General features: G+C 47.3%; 1 protein-coding gene across 1 annotated transcript in view; it reads right to left on the minus strand.

Moving 5' to 3' along the window:
* The window catches only part of GRIP2 (glutamate receptor interacting protein 2), a gene marked incomplete at its 5' end in the record, with an annotated part of 45,119 nt that extends 25,119 nt beyond the window's left edge, over positions 1-20,000 (minus strand). Inside the window, 7 exons of the mRNA XM_010296967.1 lie at positions 7,371-7,451; positions 8,114-8,259; positions 13,868-14,111; positions 14,336-14,488; positions 15,388-15,513; positions 18,952-19,121; positions 19,853-20,000. Of these exons, the coding sequence (XP_010295269.1) occupies positions 7,371-7,451; positions 8,114-8,259; positions 13,868-14,111; positions 14,336-14,488; positions 15,388-15,513; positions 18,952-19,121; positions 19,853-20,000 (1,068 nt within the window). The remainder of the gene's footprint in view (positions 1-7,370; positions 7,452-8,113; positions 8,260-13,867; positions 14,112-14,335; positions 14,489-15,387; positions 15,514-18,951; positions 19,122-19,852) is intronic.
* Positions 20,001-21,980: the final 1,980 nt, after the last annotated feature.

A 21,980-nucleotide genomic window follows, 5' to 3' on the forward strand; every position in this document is an offset into this window, starting at 1 on the left:
GCAGAGGCAGCGTGACAGAAAGGGCTTAGGGAGGATCTCCACAGTCTTGGTGGTGGGTTGGTGATGGCCATCTCTAAACCTGACACAGCCATAGCTGGAATGACATGTCCAGAGACCGTGAACACTCAAAAGAGCAATGAGAGGGGAAAGAAAGAAAGGAAAAGAAAAAGAGAAAAAAAAAGAAAAAAAAAAGGCAAGTATAGACAACAGCATGCCTCAAGCCCTGCAGAAATGGTGTATATCTCCGCGTCAGCCTTACAAGCCGTGCGACACGCAGTTGGATCCTGCCCACAGTCAGTCTCTGAGCAGAGTGAGACCTTGTCCTTCTGCAGCTCCACAATAGGTGTCAGCATGGAACGTAGCACAAGCTTCCCGTATCAGAAGCAAGGGTGACAAAGCGAGTGTTTCGTCCATTAGGAAACAAAGCAAGTTTTAAGGAAAAGTCATTCTGGGTGTTGTTTATAGTTTTTTTTTGAAGTTGTGCTTTCCAAACAGATTTTCTTGAGACTGGTGGTAGGGACTGTTGTATGCAGTTGTACATGGCTCTTCCATTTAACCAGAGTACCCAAACTTTAATAAATGGCAGCCTTCTGCTTTAAATAATCACTTAGTATAAAATGGAAAGGGTTTATAAAGCCGTCATTATTAGTCAGCACCTACAAATCTGAAGGCTAAGTTAGAGACACTTCATGAATAATCGTTCCCTCGCAAGAGGCGTAAGATACAAAGTTAAGATAATCAAATCTCAAAGCACAGAACAGTCACCTGCTGTTCCTTTTAAAAAAGAGGAGTTACTAATTCCAGTAATTCACCTCAAAGCCCTTGCCGGTGCCCCAGGAGAGCGCTCAGCTGGGCTTTCGCCCGTCAGCTGGGACCAGGCTGCCCCTGACCGCCCCAGCCACCCTGCGACCCACGCGTCTGGCGTCCCGGTCCGCCCACACCGGGCGACAATGCGCCGCTGCGTGCGGCTGCCCCGTCTACCGGCAGCAGAGCTGCAATGTCACTGAAGCGGGGACTCGGTCAAGGTCAGAGGCATTAGATACATAGATCCACGGTGAGATTTTGGATAAACCATTTCCAATTTGCCTGCAATTAAAAAGAAAACCAACCTTAAACTACATTATTATTTTATTAGGGCTGCGGTCTTTGGAGTTCAGACACTTGTACAGATGTGTAAAGCCTTTCCATCCATTCATTTCTGCTGTCAGTGTGGTTATTTCTCCTCAAAGGAGCCTTGGTAATTCCGTTTGCTGCACGAAGACGCAGTTCCGAGGCCCAGCCTGGCCTCTGGGTCTGGCTTTCCCGCCTGTAACACGGAGACGGCAGCAAAGGGAGTCGAGGGAAGAGACGGATGGAGAGACAGAGACAGAAGCTGGTGCGCAGAAACCCACGTGCTTTCTCGGCAGGCGCTCTGGTTGTGGCCTCCATCTGCCAGGGCAAACCACTTCAGGTGGGAGTAGGCTCTTCTTCAGACACATTTGTATTTTGGGCAGCTTTACCAGTACAAAAGATAGTTTAAATCTGCTCCAGTGGCCCAGAGAACGCTCCATAAATCAAGAGCTGCTGAAGGTAGAGGGGTGGGGGAGAAGCTCAAAATGAAAACACTGCTTGGCGGTAGCGACAGGGCAGTGATAAAAAGGTGAATTGATCAATACTGTTATTTACTTTTTATAAATTGCTTTCAGTCTCTTGCCACCTCTGCTGGGACTCTGGCTCGCTCGGCGTTTACTCTGTGATGGATGACGAGGCCAGAAACACACATCCGGTTTGTGTTTTTAATAGAATGCATAATGACTTGTATCGGTATATTATTCCCCTCCAAGGAGCACGAGCACGTATCTCACACGCATCAACCCGTTATAAATGCCCTTCGTTATTGACCAAGCCAAAGCAGCACTCTGCCAATGTGGAATTAAAGAAATCGTAATAATGTCGTAAGAATACATTTAAGAAAGCAAGCGTTTATAAACTAGAAAAAACAAAGTCAGAAACAATAATCTCAGGACAGCTAAGGAATGAGAAGAGGAATAAAAGCAAATCAATCTATTACAAAAAGCAGCACTGAAAATCAAATCCCCAATATCCAACTATTTCCTCTATTATTCATTAGTTTTAGCAGCATGTGCATAAATTATCAGTGCCTCTAGCAGGATATTTACCCCACCACTCACATATTTCCTTTCAAAATCTCCAGATAGCAAAACCAGGACAGAATATCCCACTTCAGTAAAAGCACCGGAGTGCATCAGCTGCAAAGCCCAGTGGAAGCTGTGGCGTGAGCAGGAGGCTGCCGCGCACGCCGCCGCTCGCGGGCACGCTCTGCCGGGCCGGTGGCAGGTCCCAGGTTAATCCAGCGCCAGCAAAGCTAGATGTGCTCGGCTCACAGATCCATCTTCTCGCTAGGACAGTGATTACACTGCTTAAGCGACTTAATCGAAGTTATCTATCTATCCAAATTCCAGTTTTATCACCCACAAGCAGATATACTACCTACTCCTTATCTGCAGTACTTCAAGCCAAGGGCACAGTAATTGATTTGTTAAGATATATAAAGGTAATTTGATAAACATGCTATATAAAGCATTAATGCATAGCTAAAGTGAACGGTAATTTCAATATCTGTTCAAACAGCAACAACGACACACCTGTACCCCGCAGCAAATTTCACAACTAGCCCTTGGAGAGGATATTTAAGACAGACAAAAAACCCCAAAATCACAAAGAGCAATCTTCTGTGTAATCAACGATCATTTTCCAGAGGCTAATAACAAATCCGTATCTTATTTTAAGAGGTCGGGTATTGAACATACAAGAATACACGACTATTAGCTTCTCGCTGTTGGAGATTTTAATTTGTAAGGGATGTGCAGAAACCTGCAAAGGCATAACCGTATCATTAGGACTGAATGCAGCCAGCAAGATCAGAGCACTTACGGCGTGCGCTCTGCTAATGGAGATGAGTAGTTCAGGCTAACAAGAGCCACATCTTCACATCCCTGTGTCAAAAATCTCAGCTTGCGCGTCTTTGTGCCCCCGCCGCTCACAGCACCTCAGAGGTCCCTGCGAACGGTTGAGCTTCACAGCCCACGCAGCGCTGAGCCTCGCGGGGCAGGGCAGCGCGCTTCGCCCTGCCATCAGAGCGGCTGCTTTACAACCAGATGCAGCAGAAACCGAGGCACCGGAGCACGGAGAAAACGAGAGCGATTTTGCTGGCTTCTTGTCCCTTCACCCCTGGACGAAGAGCACGGAAGCAGCACACCTGAGGCGGCTTCGGTGTTTTGCTTTGCTGATTTTTATTTAGCAAACGCGGGAAACTGAAACGCGGCTTGAGGGCACTGAGGTGCCACGGAAATACAAAGCACAGTCAGTGAGAGACTCACCCCTTGGATTTCCTGTTCATCCTATGGGGAATGGAAAGGGAAATAATGCTATATGCAAATATTTGCATAACGCGCCTTAATTTGCTGCGTCCCTTCACCGTGGGCCGTATTAGCAGGGGGAAGAAACCCGTCTGCGTGCACACAGCCACGTGCACAGACCCCAACCGGGGCTCACCCAGCCCAAGCCTCCTCCTTCCAGCAAACCCTGAGGCCTCGGGGGAGATGGAATCCCCTCACTAGCGGCAAGCACGGACTCTCTCTGTACGTTCATCCCAGAACCAGCAGCACCTGCCCTTCTCATACAAAAACCTCCTGGGTTTTCAGCCCTTTTATGAGGCTTTCTAGCAGATTTATGGTTCCTCCTGCAGTCAGCTCCATTACATGAATTCTTCCGACACATCCATCAAGAATCCTGCTCTCCCCGGCTTTGCTTAGCCCATCTCCCGATGAGCTCTGAGAGCCACAGCGCAGCAAGAACTTGATCACCTGTATTTCTGTCGTGCTCCTCTGATGAGGTCGTAACACCTTCTGCCTGTGTAAGGAGGCAGCGGCAAACCTTCCTAGCCAGAGGAATTAACCACAAACGAGCCTGCTGAAGCCGGGAGGTGGAACCCAACGAAAGCAACTCATCTTTCATCTGCAGTGTGGCTGGACCACGGCGTTTCAGAAGAAACTCAATTCTGTGGCCACCACAGTGCAGAGGGTCTTCTGCTGATCCCTCTGGCTTGCCATGTCTTTAACCTGCCCCAGTTTTACAGAGTAGGGCACAGGAATCAATGTGGGAGGCCAGTAAGCCCAGTCCTCTATTTTAAAACAGTAGTTAAGTGTCTGTCTGTATCAGAAGGAAAGCTGTAAAAGCTGTTTCTAGATCTATACAACCATTCAAATCAGCAGAACTGGGAGGAATTGAGCAAAACGGAGTTATTTTTACCTCTTTTCTCTTGCTGCTTGCATCACACTCCTGCATGCACATCATGTCTCTGCAGGAGGTACTTACCATAAGGCTGCTTGCTTTGGTTTTAATGTTTGAAACTGGTATATTTATCTGCCCGGTCAGAGGCAGAGTGACAAAATGATGATCTAATTTGCTAAGGGTCATGTGGACATAGGCTTATACGGACTAACATAGGAAAACAGAATTAGGATTCAACTAGCATTTCATCCTTGCACCACATTTTCTGTCTGGCTGTCTTTTGCTCCATTTGTAAATATAAATGTGTCTCTGACTCAGCAAAGGACTGAAATATATCTTAAGTTTATGCATATGCATTATTTAAACAGTGTCCTGCAAACATATTCAATAATCAAAAAGATCAAATCTATTATATTATTAAAAAACTGCTTTGTAGTTGGATAATGGGTTTCTAACTATTTAAAACCCAGGGGTCCGTTTCTTTTTATTTAAAGGTGATTTCAAAAAAGTGTGTGAAATCAATTTTTTAAACAAATTTCAAACAAAAAATTTTTCAACATAAAAATACGTTTTGAAGTGTAAATACACATCTGAAGCAGATGCCTTTTAATTGAGGGTCCACAAATGAAAACTAATATTCTCGCTGGCAACTCCCAGGTTCGTTTTGCTCTCCAGCCCCAGGTACAAACGGGGCGAAACCCTGGCCGTGCTCAAGCCAGAAGCTTTTTGCTACCAGATCCACCGTCCTAGGTTGCCACCTGCGATCGCGATACCAATGCTGCCCTGTGCCCCGCTCCCATCAGAGAAATGTTGTTACGCGTAACCCGCTGCTTTCAGAAAGCACTTTGATGGCTTTAGGCAGTAATTGCCACCAAGTCAAATGTTAAATACTGTGCTGTTATTTCTCAGGATTGTCCTCGAGGCACAAATAGGGGAAGCTGGGAAGAGGGAGAAGAAATAACACAGGGTGCAAAGCCATCACCCTGCCGATGTTCAAGTCACTCCTGAGAATCACCCCACTTAGACCAGAACATCCCCAATTAACTCACTGACTAATGCTGTAAATGCCAAGGGGTAACTGCAAACAGCTTGTCTATTTTAATGAAACCTAGTTTTAAAGTGTCCCTAGTGATTCCATTCCCCAGGCACAGCTGGGTCCACGCTCCTGAGGGCTTAGACACAAGATCCCATTAACTGCAGTTTCACAAGTTGCTTTGTTTCAGCTGAGAGGTGGTGGCAGCCTCTGGGCATGGCAAATCCGAGGTGATTCAACTCCGTTTACCCGGCAGTGAAAGAGGGATGAGTGACGTGAGACCTGCTCGTATTTGCCATACAGGAAAAATTCACTGATGCGAGGCATTAACAAGACCCAAAGTTAGCCAGAAATTTGGGATGGATCTGCCTGTCTGATCCCCTTACAGCACCCTCTCCAAAGAGGCCAAAAGGTCTTTACATGAAAAATACGCTTCAGAAGAGAAACAAAGATAATTAATCAAGCGTGAGCAGAGAAGAGAGAAAAGAAAGAAAAAGGTTCATGTCTCTCTCAGTGCCCACCAAGTCCTGGCACATGGACGTCCTCCTCCATGGCTGGGGTTAGTCAATGCAAGTGTAACCAAGGTGATGGGGAAATCAAACGATAATTAGAAAATAGGATAGTAATAAAAAACGTAACTATAGGAATAGGTCACGCATTAGTGTCATGCACCAGCAATGCTGCTCAAGAGCCCATTTAACCCTTCCCATCTTGATTTAATTATCAAGGAATCAAGGTGTAACATTGTGATCACAGTACTATTTTGTTTTAATAATGAGTAGATAGGAAAAAGGAACAACTTGGTCAGTTTTGCCTAGTTAATGGTTCGATGAAATGTAATTTTGCTGTACTTATATCTATCCATGTTTTAAAGAAAGATACAACACTGAAGAAGCATCCAGAGTGTAGTGCGGCTGGTATGCAAGGAATTCAGTCCATGGGAGTTCCCTAGGCCTCTAACTCCCTCTCCTCTAACCAGGAGAGCTTGGTGTGCTGATTCTAGGAGAAACTGTACGGAGGGGGGGAGCGGAGTGGAGACACCACGGCCAGGCTCTGTGAGATATAGAGAACTCGAAGGTACAGTGAAACTGATAAGCTGCAGATTCACTGCTCTGAGCCAACAGTCTGTCATGTTTTTGACAAAGCGCTATACTTGGAGTGAACTTTGTAGGAAAGGTAATTCCGGCAGGGGGAGATCGCGACCACCAACTCAGAGACCACCCACTCAAGAAACCCTCCGACTCAAAAGATTAAGGAAGAAAAATCCCAAGAAATTATAGTGAGCATGCGTGGTCATTTACATGGTAGGCGAGGAATACTTAACCAATCATTGTATGGATACTTGATGAACATGTATTTAATTTGTAATCATATGCCTATAAATGTTTAATTTTTGAACTGATCGGGGAACACAATTTTGGAGCTATCCCCCGTGTTCCCGGCGCCGTGAATAAAGAATGCCTGCCTTTTAACACTACATTGGTGTTACGAGGTTTATTCCCGATTTCGGTGACACAAGGACTCCTGGAAAACCCTGCCCAGCACCCTCCTGTCCCTAAAGTGCCTTCTCCCCACCTCTAAGGCCCACCACCATCTTTGTCCTCTTCCTCCTCTTGGCATTTTTTCCTCTCTGCCCTTCAAGCTGTGGGTTCACCTCACACCTGCTCTCCTCTCTCCACCTCTCCCTGCAAGGGTCCCACCAGACCCAGGCAATCCCTTTTTAAAAGCAACACAATACCACTGTGAGCAAGGAAACAAAAATACTATTCCTAACAACATAATATTAGTCTGTGGCACAGACCAACTGCTCAGGTACCCTTTAGAGACACATCCTTTGCCCCAACCCTTCATGCAGCTGCTTTTCTCTGCAGCCCCCAGCTCGTGGAGGTAGGAACCACACACCTAATTCAGTTTGGGATGAATCACGAGCACTGCGAGGGCTACCAGGAAACCCCAAGTAATCTCTCCGCTGGACCCCTCTGATGTGCCACGGTGGAGAGCAGCAGCTCTTGCAACTGCTAGCACAAGTCTGATCAATACTTACAGCTGATTGTAATTCCAAGCTCTACACCCCTTTTCTTGGGCAATTTAACATGGAAAGTACCGCTGCTGGGTATGACAGACTCTATAAAACACAAAACAGACAAAAAAGAGAATAGAAGAAAAGAGAGAGTTTTCAGTTGCATGGATGGTTTCTTTGGAACCAAGAAAAACAAGCCCATAAACCTCAGCTTTATTGGTTCAAATAAGGTTGTTATTTGAGGCCCTGCGGACTTCACGTTAAAATTTGGATTCTCGTTAAAAATACATGGTCTGAACGTCAAGTGAAGTGCTCACATCATGCTGTATTTCAAGACTGAGAGAGTTCTGTCAACGTACAAGGAAAAAAAAATTTTTTTTTTTTAATACAAAGCTGCATTTCAGCCCCCACCAACAGCTTTGGCTCCCTCCTTGCTTCAAGGCCATAAATTAATATAAATATCATTCATGTTAATGGGAAAATATTTAAAGTGCAGGTGGCCTCTTCATCTACTCCTTAGGTTTATCTCAGCCAAGTGGTGAGAACAAGGCATTTATGAAGGGATCAGAAGAAGGACCCTCCGTCTTGGTGCACATTAGAGAACAATGAGAAATGGAAAAGGTCCTCATAGGGTCCTCTCACTCTTCCCTCTGAGCTCCACCAAAAATCTCACATTTTTGCGTGAATACACTCCCTCCTACAGGTTAGCAAAGGCAACGGCACAGGCCGGCTGATATCAAGGAATAGCAATTCCTTTGGCAACATACCGGCGACATCAAATTCAATCTCGAGCACCACTTTGTTTGTGAGCGCAGCATCACGCAAAAGCTGGTTCGCTTCCTCCATAGTCCCGTCCTCAGTTGCGATGCCATTGATAGAAAGGACTCTGTCTCCTACTTGTAGCAGCCCACACCTGCAGTCCACGGTGGGAAAACGGGGAAAGGGGACAAGGAGGCAGGGAAAAACAGGAAAGGAGAAAAAAAACAACCCCACAACCAGCCATGAGTTACTTTTGCCAGGCAAATCTGTTACAAGACACACAGAGTAGTAACAAATCCCGCAGAAGTAGCCCCAAAGAGAACATGACTCATTCTGCAATACTCATCCCAGTGCCAAGAGTCCCTGGAAGGTCACAGGGCAGCAAACCCTTGTGGCTTGCTTAAGTTCAGACATACTTCACTCCTAAATAACCATTTTTGGTCATTTCCTGCAACTTACATGAAAAAAAAAGTGACCCTCACCTTCCTAAAAGTCAACATCATGGCCAAGAGATGAGAGTGATAAATACAAGGGCATGTGCCCTCCCACCCTATCTAATGGTATACAGCTCTTTCTGTGGGCCTGCACCGTCTGAAACCCAGACTAAGGGCACTGAAAATTGCACAGATTCCTCTGCTTAATACACGGCTAATACTGAAGCTACAATCCAATGAACTCCCTGAAATGTCTCAGCAAATTGGATAATCATTCATCCCTTGTAATTGCATTTCTGGAAGCCAAATGTACATTGATATTGTTTAACTGCCTTGAAAGGCCAACATTATTCTGAAGCGGTATCGTGCCAATGTAACCATAACTGGCACTTTGGGGTTTTTGGTTTAGACCCACTTTCTCCAAGAGCACAGATCAGCAGGGTTTTTTTACTTTGGAAGAAAAAAAATGACAGTAAGGCTATATTGGAGATATACTGCTACAGCACGGTTTGTCTCTTGGGACTCCTTGGTATGGATAAGTAAGGCTTTTTCACACATGAACCACTACATTTGATACCCATCCTCCCCGCTGCCCCAGCCCCACCCCCTTTTTTTTAAAATATACTGTAACACCAGCAAGACAATCTTCCATGTTGCTGAGCTAGCTCATGGCTTTACAAAATCAAGAGTGTAGTGTTCCCCATGACTGGCCACGGGCAATGGGTTGCTTGTCTTCCTTCTCGTCCATACCCTTCATCAGTTGTTCGCTATAACCACATCTTTTCAGTTTTTCCACTCACCACCTGTCTATAAGGCTGTCCACTTGAGCAGAGCTTGAGAAACCATTCCTCATCCAGCATTAAGGTAAGCTAAAGAGTGGTCTCCAAAATAGGTTGAGGGTTAGGGGATCAAGTCTAAAGTTCACCTCTACATTTGGAGTTATGTCACCACAAAGATTTCCCAGAAGGCATCAGCTATCCTCTTTTGAACCTTCTCCAGAGAATCTGTTCCCCTGCTGTTTAACAATCAAGCACGTCCTTCACCCTCTCCTTTCTAGATGTCAGCTTCCACTGAGATTTCATGGAAGACAGCTTGGTTTTTACTAATCCTTCCAGCCACTCTTCATCACTCACACCCAATTCAATTGTAAGAAAACATGGTACCACAGCTTCCGGGCACAGGAAGGTAACACCAAAGGCAATGGACAGGGGCTGTATTATTCACCTCCGAACAACAGGACGTATATGAAAGGCCAGGATGTCAAGAAAAAATACACACATCCAGATTCAAGAAAAATGCACCAGCACAACAGTTTTTTGCTGGTGGCCCATCAAAAGCTGAGATATGAGCACGTTTGGAGAGAGCGTAGGGAGGTTATTTTGCTGGAAGAAAGGTTTTAAACTTGCATTATATTTACACTGCTGCCTGAGTTCATGCCATCCATGGAAGAACGCTGGCTATTTTATGAGATGTAAATTCAAAAGTGTTTGTTCAAGGAGACTTGGATTACAGCAGACAACTCCATGGTGTATAAATGAATCCACTCTTGCAAATAAATTACATCAAATTTAATTACGGTCCTTTACTGGACTTGTGGCTATGCAGCCACATAGATGCGCTTGGAAATATCAGCTTATAAATATGAAGATGGCAAGGAGTATGACAGAGACGCCTCCTCCTGCACCGAGAGCATTCTTGCTATGGCCACTATGGCCCTTTCAGAAAGGAAGGATCAACATCTGCATCACACAGACACCACTTTGTCATTTCAAGGTCACACAAGGACACAATCCACTTTGGCACCACTGTTTCAGCTGCAAGGCCTGGGAGATCACAGGATGCTTTTACACAGCATCAAAGCACACATTTGCCACCTTTCCCACCAGAGCTGCCTTCTCACAAAACAACCGTTTCTTGTGTTTCTTCACTCAAGGTAGCTTTCCCTGAGTGTTTTCCAGCCTGTTAGGTCAGAAGTATTTTATTCTTTTACTATTAGCCTGAGTCAATCATGGTTGTTTAAGCCCCGGTCTTGCAGGTTTAAAAGAATTTGTGGAGTGAAGCCACAAGCTTCTAGCTCCCCCCAACAAGTGCAAGGAGACACGATGTTCTTTGTTAACTCTTCAGAATAATTCCAGAGACAGTTCCCAGCTGTCACGTGCTCCTGCACTAGGAGCAGGGCCCTGGAGCCCAGGCTCCTGCAGACCTCTCCTCGGCTCTGCTGTGGGATCCTACGCAAACCTTTCGGATGGCTTCGCCAAAGAGAGGCCATTTGTTTCAGCGATGCACGGTCTAACATCAGAGCTTACAAAGTGCTTTGAGATCATGGCAGAAGTGCTTTAAAATCAGAAAGAACAAGAGTACAGGCATCGCCTGGAGTGAAAGACAGCCCTTCGGATGTGTTGGATCCCCTGACGGGAATGTCTCCCTGGGGTTGCAGAGATTTGCGTTTTGTCATGACTCACTCCTTGGGCTCAAAGACAGCAACGGAGCAGCAGAGGTGTCTTGCTAGACGCAGAGCAGTGCAGACTCAAGCCTTGAGCAGGATATGAGTTGAAGATCTCACTCAGCATCATTAACATCTGTGTGGTCACTCCAGCTGTTGGGGTGGCAGCAGCTGTGATCACGGCCACATGCTGGCTGCAGCAACCAGCCCGTCATGCCCTTACATGCCCCCATGTTGGCCTGCACAGGTCAGACATGTACATCTCTCTATGTCTGTACCTCTGTGTCTGCACATCGGTGGGCAGGTCACAGCCCCCAAAAGATCAAAGCTTTGCTGACGGCTTCACTCAGCTGCTAAACTCCCCTTTTGCAAATTCCTCATACTCAAAAGCCAGAAACACAACGATCAAACAACTGTGTCTGAGCAGAGCTAGAAAACATGTAACTCAAATATCGGGATGGAGAAGCCAGATACTCTCCCACTGCTGTCAATGACAGCTGGGGGAGGAAGGACACAAACGCTGCATGTTTCGAGGCAGCCAAGAGGGGATGTCAGGCATCTTCCTGCTCCACCCTCCCTGCTGATAACAGGGGCTGAATCACTGTCTCATTTGGAGCCCAAAGGCTTCATCTTGCACCCAGGAAACAAAACAACAGGTGGGGAGGGAGGTCCATTAGAGGCTATTGGCTGTAAAACAAATCACAAGTCAGGGAGGTGAGAGCTTTTGCTTCAAACTGCCTGCCACAAGCTAGTACGATGCAGATAATAAACGTGAGGCAGCCCAACCTCCCTGAAAAGAGCGTGATGCCATTCTCCTCCCTGGTAGCACTCAAATTTGCTAGACACCCAAGAGGCAACTCCTCCATGGAAAGCCAGATGGACTAAGTGATTGTGGATCGTGCCCCTGTGGAACAGCACATTCAGATTCACAGGTCCCCACTGCTCACCCTCTTTTTGCAAAGGGCAGCAACTGCAGCACAAGAAAGAGCATAACTCAGCCAAGAGCCCAGCTTGGCAAAGGGGAGAAAAATGGCTCTAATGTCCTAGGCTGCAGTTACAGCAGAACCTCTCAAGGGCAGGGAATAAGGTATCTAGGAAGGATGGGGCAAATAAGCTCTGTGGGATAGCAAGAAACAAAAAGTGAAACGAAAACATAAAACTGCCTTTTTCACCTCACTGCAAACCCAATGCACTTATTTCAAGATGGGGAGGAAAGACGGTGTTTTCCCGCCAGCTCAGGATGAGCAGCACAGTCTAGGAAAGGAAGAAACACACAGCAGAGATTTAATCCCCCAATCAAGTCCCGGCTGCAAACGCAGAGGATTGCTCCCCGTCGCCAGAAAGCGGCAGCCAGGAGAGCGCGAATCCTGCTGGGTGGGCAGCCGCGAGGCAGAGCAGCGTGTGTGACACATGAGAGCCAAGCAAGACTGCACCGAGGGTCTCCACTTTCGCTCCAGGCTTGGCAAGAGGATAAAACAAAGCCAGGCGGATTTCAGCACATCTCCCCCCTCCCCTGGGACAGCAGGCTTTGTTGCTGCCCGATTTAGAAAAGGAGTTTGGTGCTTTGGTGTGAGCCAAATTCACCCTGGTAATAAAGGATAAAAAAACCCAAAACACCATCACTTCCCTTTTTAAATCCTGTTTAGAAAGAAAGAAAGAAACAAACAAACAAAAGGCATAAAAGGCTTTTGAAATATCTCTTAACCTGTATCACTCAGGACAACTCTTTTTCCTGTGCCAGCCCCTTGTCCCTGTCCCCCCCCCAGACACAAGCGCCAGGCACTCGTGCTCCTCCTCCTCCCTGCTTCTGCATCGGCCGCCTGGAGAAGCCACCACACAGCGACCGCTCTGCACGGCAAGGACCCGCATTTCCTTTTGCGGCTGCTTTCCCTGACATCCACGTCCCCCGTGTGCTGTTTTCCCAGGCTGGCCGGGGGACACCAAACCATCAGCACATGCTGACGAGGCCTTTGGAGACTTCTCTTCCCAAGGAAGGGTCTGCAGCAGGCGCTGAGCACTGCCACATCGTCGCACCTCAGGCACCCCTAGGCAGGACAGACCACTGGTGGAAACCACAGGTGGGAAGAGAAACCAGCATGGGAGCATAAGTGCCAGTTCACTCACCCCTCACTACTTCATCTGCCCAACAAAGCCAGCTCTCCTTCCCACCCCACAAGAGCTCAAGCCGTGCTGGGACCTGGCCCATTTAGCAAGGAAAACCTTGCTAGAAGGCATCTACGTCGTAGTGCACCGACACTCGAGCAGACTTTAAATCCAGCCGGCAAGGGTGTTGGAAAAAGTTGAGCCAGAGCAGCCAGAGCTCACGAGCTGGGGCTCAGCCGCCGGAGGAGTCACTGCTCCCGGCATCCCGGGGGTGACACGCGGCAGCTGATGCCGCTCCTCCGTTCTGCCCTTTTCCCGGCGCCATAGAGCCAAAAGCAAGAGTGCCTAAATGCAGCACCTATCTGCTCCTCGACCCGAGCCCTCCTCTGCAGGTCAAAACCTTGGCTTTAAGGCCAATTTGTACAGCTGGGCTCTGCTACAATGAAACCAGGCAGAAAACACTTTGCTGGGCCCACTTGTTTAGATCTTTCCCCTTTCTGCACCCAGACAAAAGCTTTATCTTTCAAAGAGAAACTATAAAAAAAAAAAAAAGAAGAAAGGAATGGGAATGGCACTCTCACACAGACACACGCTCCCTTCCTCCTCCTCCCAGAACAGCCGCAGCCTGGTGCCAAGACGTTCACCTGGGATGCGAGGGAGGCCGCGGTCAGCCGACGAGTGCAGAAATGGCAGTGACAGTAAACCATGCCCAGTGAAGAATGGGAGATATTACAAGGATGATAGTAAATATCTAAATGAGCCTCTGAGGAGAGAAAACAAACCAAACCATGAAACGTTCAGCAGCAGCACCATCAGCATCCAAGGGCAAGGTCTCTAACCTCTCTGCCGGGCTGTCAGGCTCAATAAAACGGACCAGAGGTGGGGAAGACAGGGTTTCGGTAGCAAAGATGCCTCCCTGGAGCTGAAGTCCGAAGCCATTCAAAGGGTCTCCCCTGAGCACCACCTCTGTTGTCTCCGTGTGGACTATCTGCCCGCCAGGACCCACCGTGCTGGAGGCCAGTGACACTGAGAGGAGGAGAGAGGCAGAAGGTCAGGGTAGCCATGGTCAACATAGCAGGTCTGCTCACAGACCTCGGTCTTGGCAGTGGTGGGGACAGTGACCGAGGGTGAGGGAGGCACTAGCAGTGCTGAGATGAGTGGTCCTACCCCAGCTAACTGTCGACAATAAGGACAGCAAGGCAAGCATGCATACCCCATCCAACGCAGCCCCAGCCCACCACCACTCTTACGTGAGCTCTTGTGCTCCTTCTTCTTCTGCCTCCTCCTGAGCATGGTGGTGCGGGGGCTCATGGGGTGGGAGCTGCGAGGTAGCGTGTTCGAGTTCTGGCAGGGGAAGCCCTGCGCGTTCATGGTGGGAGACGAGAAGTTGGCAGCCACCAGAGCTGGGGAAATACAGGATGTGTTAAGGATGTGCAGAGAGAAGTGCAGCAGTGTGTTCACCTAACAGGTGTTCATCAAACTGACTAGCTCCTCCTTCCCTGGTCCAGGGCTCAAGACACGGTAAGAAGCTTGTCCTGGGCTTGCAGCTCCAGGAGAGCTGTGACAGTAAGCTTGGGCTCAAGATGGACGTTGCTCTCTGGTGTGTAGTGACTCCAGTGACCGGGCTGCATGTCCTGCAGCATCCAGGCCACCAGCTGAGACGTGCGTCATGGCTGCAGGGTAGCCAACACCAGGTTAGCACAATGGCACTAATGAAACTTAAATACATACAAAGGGAAACCGTAGCTTGAACTTGAGCTGCTAAGCAATGGAACTGCCCTGTTTGCTTCCCACAGTTCAGACAGTGCAATGTTTCCTCCTCCCCATCTTACTGCTGTAAGACACGAAACCTGGGGCTGAACAGAGCTTGCTTCCTGCAAGAGGTGGGTTCACAGATTTTGAAGCAGCCATAATCCTGCTGCTATAACATGCTGTATGGCATCAGGGCTGTTCTGCATGCGTCATTGTATCACATTCCTACATGTCACCAGAGACGCCCTTCTGCATCTCAGATGTTCCACAGCAACTCATTTTTGCCGTATGAAACCAGGCACTGGGGCGTGGGGTTAGAGGTGGGAGCATGGGTCTGCCCAGCACGCTGCTCTTGCTGCAGTCAGCAGATCTGTGTGCTGGGCTGCAGACACTGATTTTGTACCTCAGCACTGGACCTGTGGAAACAGACCCAGGCGACCGAGGAGGAAACAAGTGACAAACCAATACCAGCTGGGTATTAAGGAAATGGAGGGGCACAATATAAACGAAGACGCGCAGAGGTGGGGGCAATGCCGTGCACGGGGGTTACATTTGCAGTAATCCTGTCCAGACGTCTGGTTCCAAGTGGGTGTCTTGCAGTGCCCGGGGTGGTGGGTGTGACAGTAGTTGACACAGGGGTCCCAGCAGTGGTGGTGGTCACTCTTCTGCACCTTGACTGATGGCACCCAGGAGAGCAGAAATGACCATAGGGCAGGGAGGAGAAGTGAGAGAAAGAAGAGGTAAGAAGTATAAGCCGGGATATTATAGAAAAGAGCCTCATACTGGCTCTGAACAAGCCAGGACCCAGCCACAGCGTGTCAAGTATCAGCAGTGAAAACACATCCCCACATAACCTCATGACGCTTGATGCGAAGTGGCAGAAATCCACCCCTTCCCCACAAAAACCTCCGCACCCTGAGCCAACGGTCTGACTAAGCCATGCTGGCAGCGCACAGATGTCATCACCATTTGCAGTCTGTTGTGGAACACGCAGAAGCTCCCTCCAGCCACAGGTTTCCCGCAGAGGCCATCAGCGTTATCTGACAGCACCGGGGAAACCTCCTTGCGCCGTTTCCCTCCGTGCTGCCAGCGCTGCCGCCCTCAGTGCCCTCGGCACATGCCAAGGACTGCTTCGAGCGCTTTGCTTGGCTTCAGCGTTCGGTTGTCTAGCGGCTGCTCTGGGCCAGGAGTCCATTGCAGGGTGCACATATGGCTGAAAGGGAGGAGTAGGGGAGGGCTGCCTCCAGCTCACCTTGCAACCCTGACTGGCAACCACCTTTCCAGGCTGAGATCTCCTCCAGGCTCTGTGTCCTCCAAGTAGGCAGAAACACTGCCAGCCCCGGTACTACCAGGGCTTTCCGAGGGTCCAAACCTGGCACAGGGACTCAGTTTATTTAGTGAGTCCATCCAGAGATCTCACTTAAAGGTTATCCGTTAGTGCCTTTAACAGTGGAAATCTATTTTATGTGCACGCATCACAGGCATCAAATCATTTAGGTCAAGTTTTCCAACCAATATAGTGATTATACTCAGTCTTTGCTAAACATTTAGTGAGTTTAGCACTTATTCTATCAAGCTCTTTAAAAATCCACTTCCAGCTCTGGGGTTTCTATTTTGTGGATTCAAAAGTAAATTCAGAGCCAGGCAGCTTTTAAAAACAAAAATCAAATTAATAAATGTAGCTACATCTTGACAAAAAGGAAAGTTCTTAATAAAATTAAACACTTTGAACACGAGGGCATGAGCTTATGGGCATATATACAAAATAATTTAATCCATTTATAGTAATTAAAACTCTCCCATTCTCCCAGCTCATATCTGACACAACAGAAAAAAGTGCCTTTGAAACTCAGCTGTCAGTGCATTGGGAAAGAGAAGATTTTGGACAATTCCGTGATAAAAATCTGCAACAGCCTTCCCCATGCTTTCGTACGTCACCCCTGCCTGAGGAAACCCATCCATCCCAGCACTGCTCCTGGGCACCATCCGCTCCTGTTGGTCTTGTGAGCAGGGCAGAATCCTCCCACAAACTCTCCAAATGCCCCACTGCCACAGAGAAAGCAAATTGGGTTTGACAAATCCCATGCTTCAGCATTAGACCGTGGTTTTGCACGGCAAAATACAGTCTGCTGCAGCTTCAGATCCCTCTCCATCTCCTCAACAGCTGGATTTTGATTGCATGAGAAGCCACGTTTAAAAAATATGACAAGCTCCATGCAGGCACAGACTGGAAGGACTCAGTAATGCAAGTGCTGAACAGGGATGTGTCCTGTCCTCAGCTGCTTTCCCCAGGCTTCACTCTCTTGCCAACCACAACAGTTTGCTTTTGCATGGTCCATTTTTCCTTACTGCCCCTGTTTGCTTCCCTAAACCCAGAAAAAGCAGCCTGTGGAGCTGGCACTCGGCATCCGGAGCAGAAGACAGTGTCTCTCTCGGGTCCAAATGCAGTTTGTCAACTTTGGTGCGGTTCCTCGTCTGCTCACCATGGGCTGCACGGTGCCGTGGCTGGTTGCACCACTGAGGAGCGCTGCTTTGTGAGCCGCTCCTCTTGCCCAAAGCACTCTCCCTTCTGTCCCCACCACCTCCCTTTCCCATCCCCATCAGCACGGGTGAAGGTGTAAACCCAAGCACTGGTCTCCAACCACACACCTCTGCCTCCTAACAGCCATGTGGATGAGCAGCATCCTTCCCTATGATCCTCCACATGTTAAAGAGTTTAATCAAGAGTGGGAACAATTGTTATGTCCCTTATTTTTCATATTAATGTGTTGCAATTTTTCTCCTAGGTTTGTATTCTGAATTTCTGCCACAGCAAATTGATCTGATGTATGAAGTTTTGGGTAGAAAGGTTCTGAACACACTGAGCGGTCCCTCCACAGCTCCTCCCTCTCCTGAGCTGCTGCTGAATGCATATGTTCTGAAAGGAGATTAGGATGAGGTCACTAATGGAAGGAAGAGAATAGTTCATTTTAACAGCCATTGAAAAAGGATTATTCCTTTCCATTTTTTCTTGGGCACAAAGGTCAAGTCGTCTACCTCCTTTGTTAAACTGCTTTAATTCTGCACAAACCGGAGTGGACATGCAAGAGATTTATTTCTAGACATGGAAATGTTATTAGATTTTATGTTTCATCACGTTAAAGAAGACGACACAGATACTTTCCTTCTTTCCCCAAACCACTCTAGAAGAGAATGGAAAGAAGAGCTGTGCCCAGGGCTACTGTGCACCAATACTATTGAAATGCATGTTCTTGAGGGACAAGTGATTGAAAATAAGTTGCGAAAAGGGGGTGGCACCGAACAGTCATGCCTGAAACACCTGAATTACAAGACCACCAATACGGACTGTAACAAAACTGCCGGCAAGAGTTGCAACAAATCTACTAGTACTGAGGCTATGTTCACAGTGAAGTTGATATGAGAGCCTGAGTCAGCCTCTCACGTGGAAGGAGAAACTAAAAGTAGGCAACAAGGATGCTCATCAGGATGAATTCCTAATGATGTTTACAAGCACTTTGGGTTTGATTTCAAAGGACACAGATTTTTTTTCCCAGTATTTCTTTGGTGCGGGATGGTGAAAAGCAGCAGCTACAGATGTATTCACTCTACCCCGGCTGCTCAGACACAACAGCCATTCAAACAGCCTGGTCCAGAAGATGAACACTTGTGTTACAGCTTTGTTTCCTAAGGAAGCCCAGCAGGATTCCACCTAGCTGCTGACATGTCCTTTACAAAGCCTTACCAGCCTTACCAGCAAATGAAAGCTGAGCTTAGAAATACATTTGCCAGCACCAAGGTTTTTTTCCTCCCTCTCCATTAAAGTCTCTTATCTGAGGTACTAAGGAAGCCGCTTGCACAGCACTCAGCGCTGCAAAACCCTGGGATTCCCAACTCCAATTTCCCCATTCAAGCACAGATGTTACCTTTTTTTCCCCATTCACATCCTTGAAGAACGTCATCTAATCACATGCATTTCATCAAAACATCAGTTTTTTCCCCTCCACAGCTGTCTCTCTTTGGAGTCTGTTGCCAGCACTCAAAAGCAGCAAGAACCTCAGTAAGGATCTCAAGTGAGTTTTGAGGGCAACCATCGGTGTTTGCATGGAGGACACACCTGTTTCTGGAGGCTTCAAAGGCAGCCTGCTTTGGTGAACAGGTAATATCTCGAGCTTGACATTTTCTGAAGTGGCAGCTAAAAGCTGAGTTGCCTCTAATAAGGAGCAGTGCTCTGTGCTCGTGCCATCAATGGAGAGAATATGGTCGCCAACATGCAACGCACCACATCTGCAAAGGAAACAGCAAGAGAGGTAATTATACACATGGCCCAAATCCACATCCTTACTACTGGGAGCAGAAACACACAAAATCCAACTGTGATTTATTGTGTAAATTCATGTGAATTTATTTTCATATCTCATTTTTTTTTTTTTTACTTCCAATTTGAACCTTAGGTTCAAGCATCGCCCAAAATACCAACTAAGATAGTTCATGCTTGAGTCAGTGTGGCTGGTGGCTTGGGAAAGACCTTTTAGGTTTTTAATAGTTCCCACTGATAGCTAGTCTGGATAACTGCAAGTCACCCAACAGTATAGTTAAGTCCTACAAGCCAGCAGTTCAGCTCAGCAACACAACTACCCATGGCTAGGGCTGCATCACGGTCTGTCTTTCTGCATCCCCATGTAAAGGGTGACTAGCTGACTTGCCCATCAGGAAAAGGCTCTAACCAGAAGTCTCCAGAATAAGTTTTTTCCATTCCACAGCTCCAGAGAAGTCAGATCTGAGGTTTTTAAAAGAGATCATCTTTCACATGCACTAAGTTACATTCATTCCCGGTGAGGAGTGTCCACTGGTTTTAGGTCAGATATTTCTAGCATGCTTAGTGCTAAGAACATGTAGATGTTCTTAGGCCATTTCAAGGCAAGGCAGGGAAGAATGGTACATATAACTAACAAGGAGACAAAAAAGCCATGGAGAAGGTAAAAGCAGAGCTAGGAGCAGCCTGTTCAGATCTGTACCTGTCCACCACGCTGGCCGGCTTGATCTTGTCAATGACAATGACCTGCTTGTTCCGGTGTGTGGTTGTCATCAGTGTGATTCCTAGTGTAGACCCCGGAGTTTTTGCTATTTCGACTAGTAAAGGACCTGAAGCATTTGCTACAGTATCTGCAAAACAAGAGACCATCTGAAGACACTTCTCAGCCTTTCCCATTTCTAAATTCAGAGGGTCAGTCAATAGCACTGACTCACCATGTGTATCAGAAAACCTGTAGTTTGGACATCCTACAGTAATTTAACAAAGAAGAAACCTCAAGAGGCAAAATTGCTTCTGCATAAAGTATATATGATAATGAAATGAAAAGATATTCCAACTACTCACACATAGAAACAACCCCCCTGCCTCTTTTCTTGGGGTTAAATAGCAAGGTCGAGGAAGAGATTGCTCAAAGGCTGTGCAGCAGTCACATCAACAGCATTAAAAGAAAAGTCAAAAAAAGAAAGATCAGAAGGACATCACTGTTATAGGCTTCTTCCCAAACAAACAAACAAAAAGGCACAAAGAAACAGGATCCCACTTTCTGAAATACTCAGAAGTCTTGAGGGCTGATGCAGCACACAAGTCAGCCAACTCCCGTGTTCTTCAGCACCAGCTTTGAAATACTGCCTCAACTGCTCGTTTCAGCTCCTCCAGTGCCACCGTGGGAGCAGAGACACAGAACTACCTACCTGCATGCTTCCAAAAGCCTCCTCTCCCATCAGACAATACAGGGGTAACTCATGTTTAAAAGATGCATTTCTCCAATAAGCTTAATAGATGCTGTAAGTGAGACTATGAAACTCCTACGAAATTGCAGCTGTTAGCATAAGCCTGCACCATACCTACGCATCTTTTCTGAGGAAGGGGGAGGAAGAAGAAAGCCCGTGTCTGTGGCTGATTAGACAGAAATTCCCTCCACCTCTATTACACACGTTTTTTTCCAGATTACCTAAAGCTGTCGTAAAAAGGCTGGATTCACAAACACGTTGTCACCACCACACAACCCACAACCAGCACCCCACATGTAGTTTGACCCCCCCACAAAAGCAGTTCACAGAAACCCAGACATCCACTTCAAAGGAAAGGCCAGCAGAGCCCTCTGAGAGCCTGATACCTCCTCAGCCCTTAATTATTCACAGCAAGGCTTTTCTCTTCCAAAGCTATGCTCCACTAGAAATGCTGATGCTACTTGGCTCCAAAACTTGATGCATGGCTCATTCTTGCTCTCTGATAAATGGGAGCATGGATGCAGATCTCGGAAGGTAAGCCGCAGCGAGGTCTTTCCTGAGATTTGCTGAAGATGCTGAGTCTCTGGAGACAGAAGTTTCTCTAGGAAATTTCCACGGGATGTTCAGGTCCTGGTCTACTTGCAGTGCCCTTTTCTACAGGGGAGGGAGGAGGAGGAATGAGCCATGGTAAAGGTTATTCATGGCTTCAAATAAAACAGTTTGCTCTCTGCTGAAAAGGACCACGAGGGAGACCTGCAGGCCCTGGCAAAAAGCATAGCCCCAGTTCAATCAAAAGATGCACAAAGCACCCAGCTAAGTCCTGCAGAAAGTGCACTTAAGCCTTCATTAGCAAAGAAAGCACCAAGACACTGAGGATCTCTTCCAACGGCAAACACCAGATACATGTTGGTTTTGCAGCCCATGTGTGTCCAGCATACACCCTCTAAAGACAGCCACAGACTTATATTCCTCCAGCTGAAGGAAAGGAGATAGGAAAAAAAAAAATATGGAAAAAAGCTTCCTGGAGTGGTAGACCTTTCTTTACAAGGAAAATACCTACTCCTCTCTGTTTTACCCACTGTCCAAGCTTCTCAGCTTTGCCAAGTGTTTCCCAGGGCAGGTCTCAGCACGATGATGAGAGGAAAGGGCTTTGGGCACCTTCTCCCATGCCAGGACCGAAGTATCAATAAGACCGTAGGAAATCACAGTCCCGCCTCCAGCCCATGGTCTGTCCTCCCACCGTACACAGCATGGGCCACCCCATCATCCCTTTTAATTCTCCTCTCCAGTGGCATAGATGAGAACTGCTCCAAATCCATTTTATAGAGCCATTTGTTGGGGAAATACCAATCAAGCCTCTATCAATTATTCTAGGGAAAG

This window comes from Phaethon lepturus, unplaced genomic scaffold, assembly GCF_000687285.1.
Source record: "Phaethon lepturus isolate BGI_N335 unplaced genomic scaffold, ASM68728v1 scaffold36961, whole genome shotgun sequence".
NCBI lineage: Eukaryota > Metazoa > Chordata > Aves > Phaethontiformes > Phaethontidae > Phaethon > Phaethon lepturus.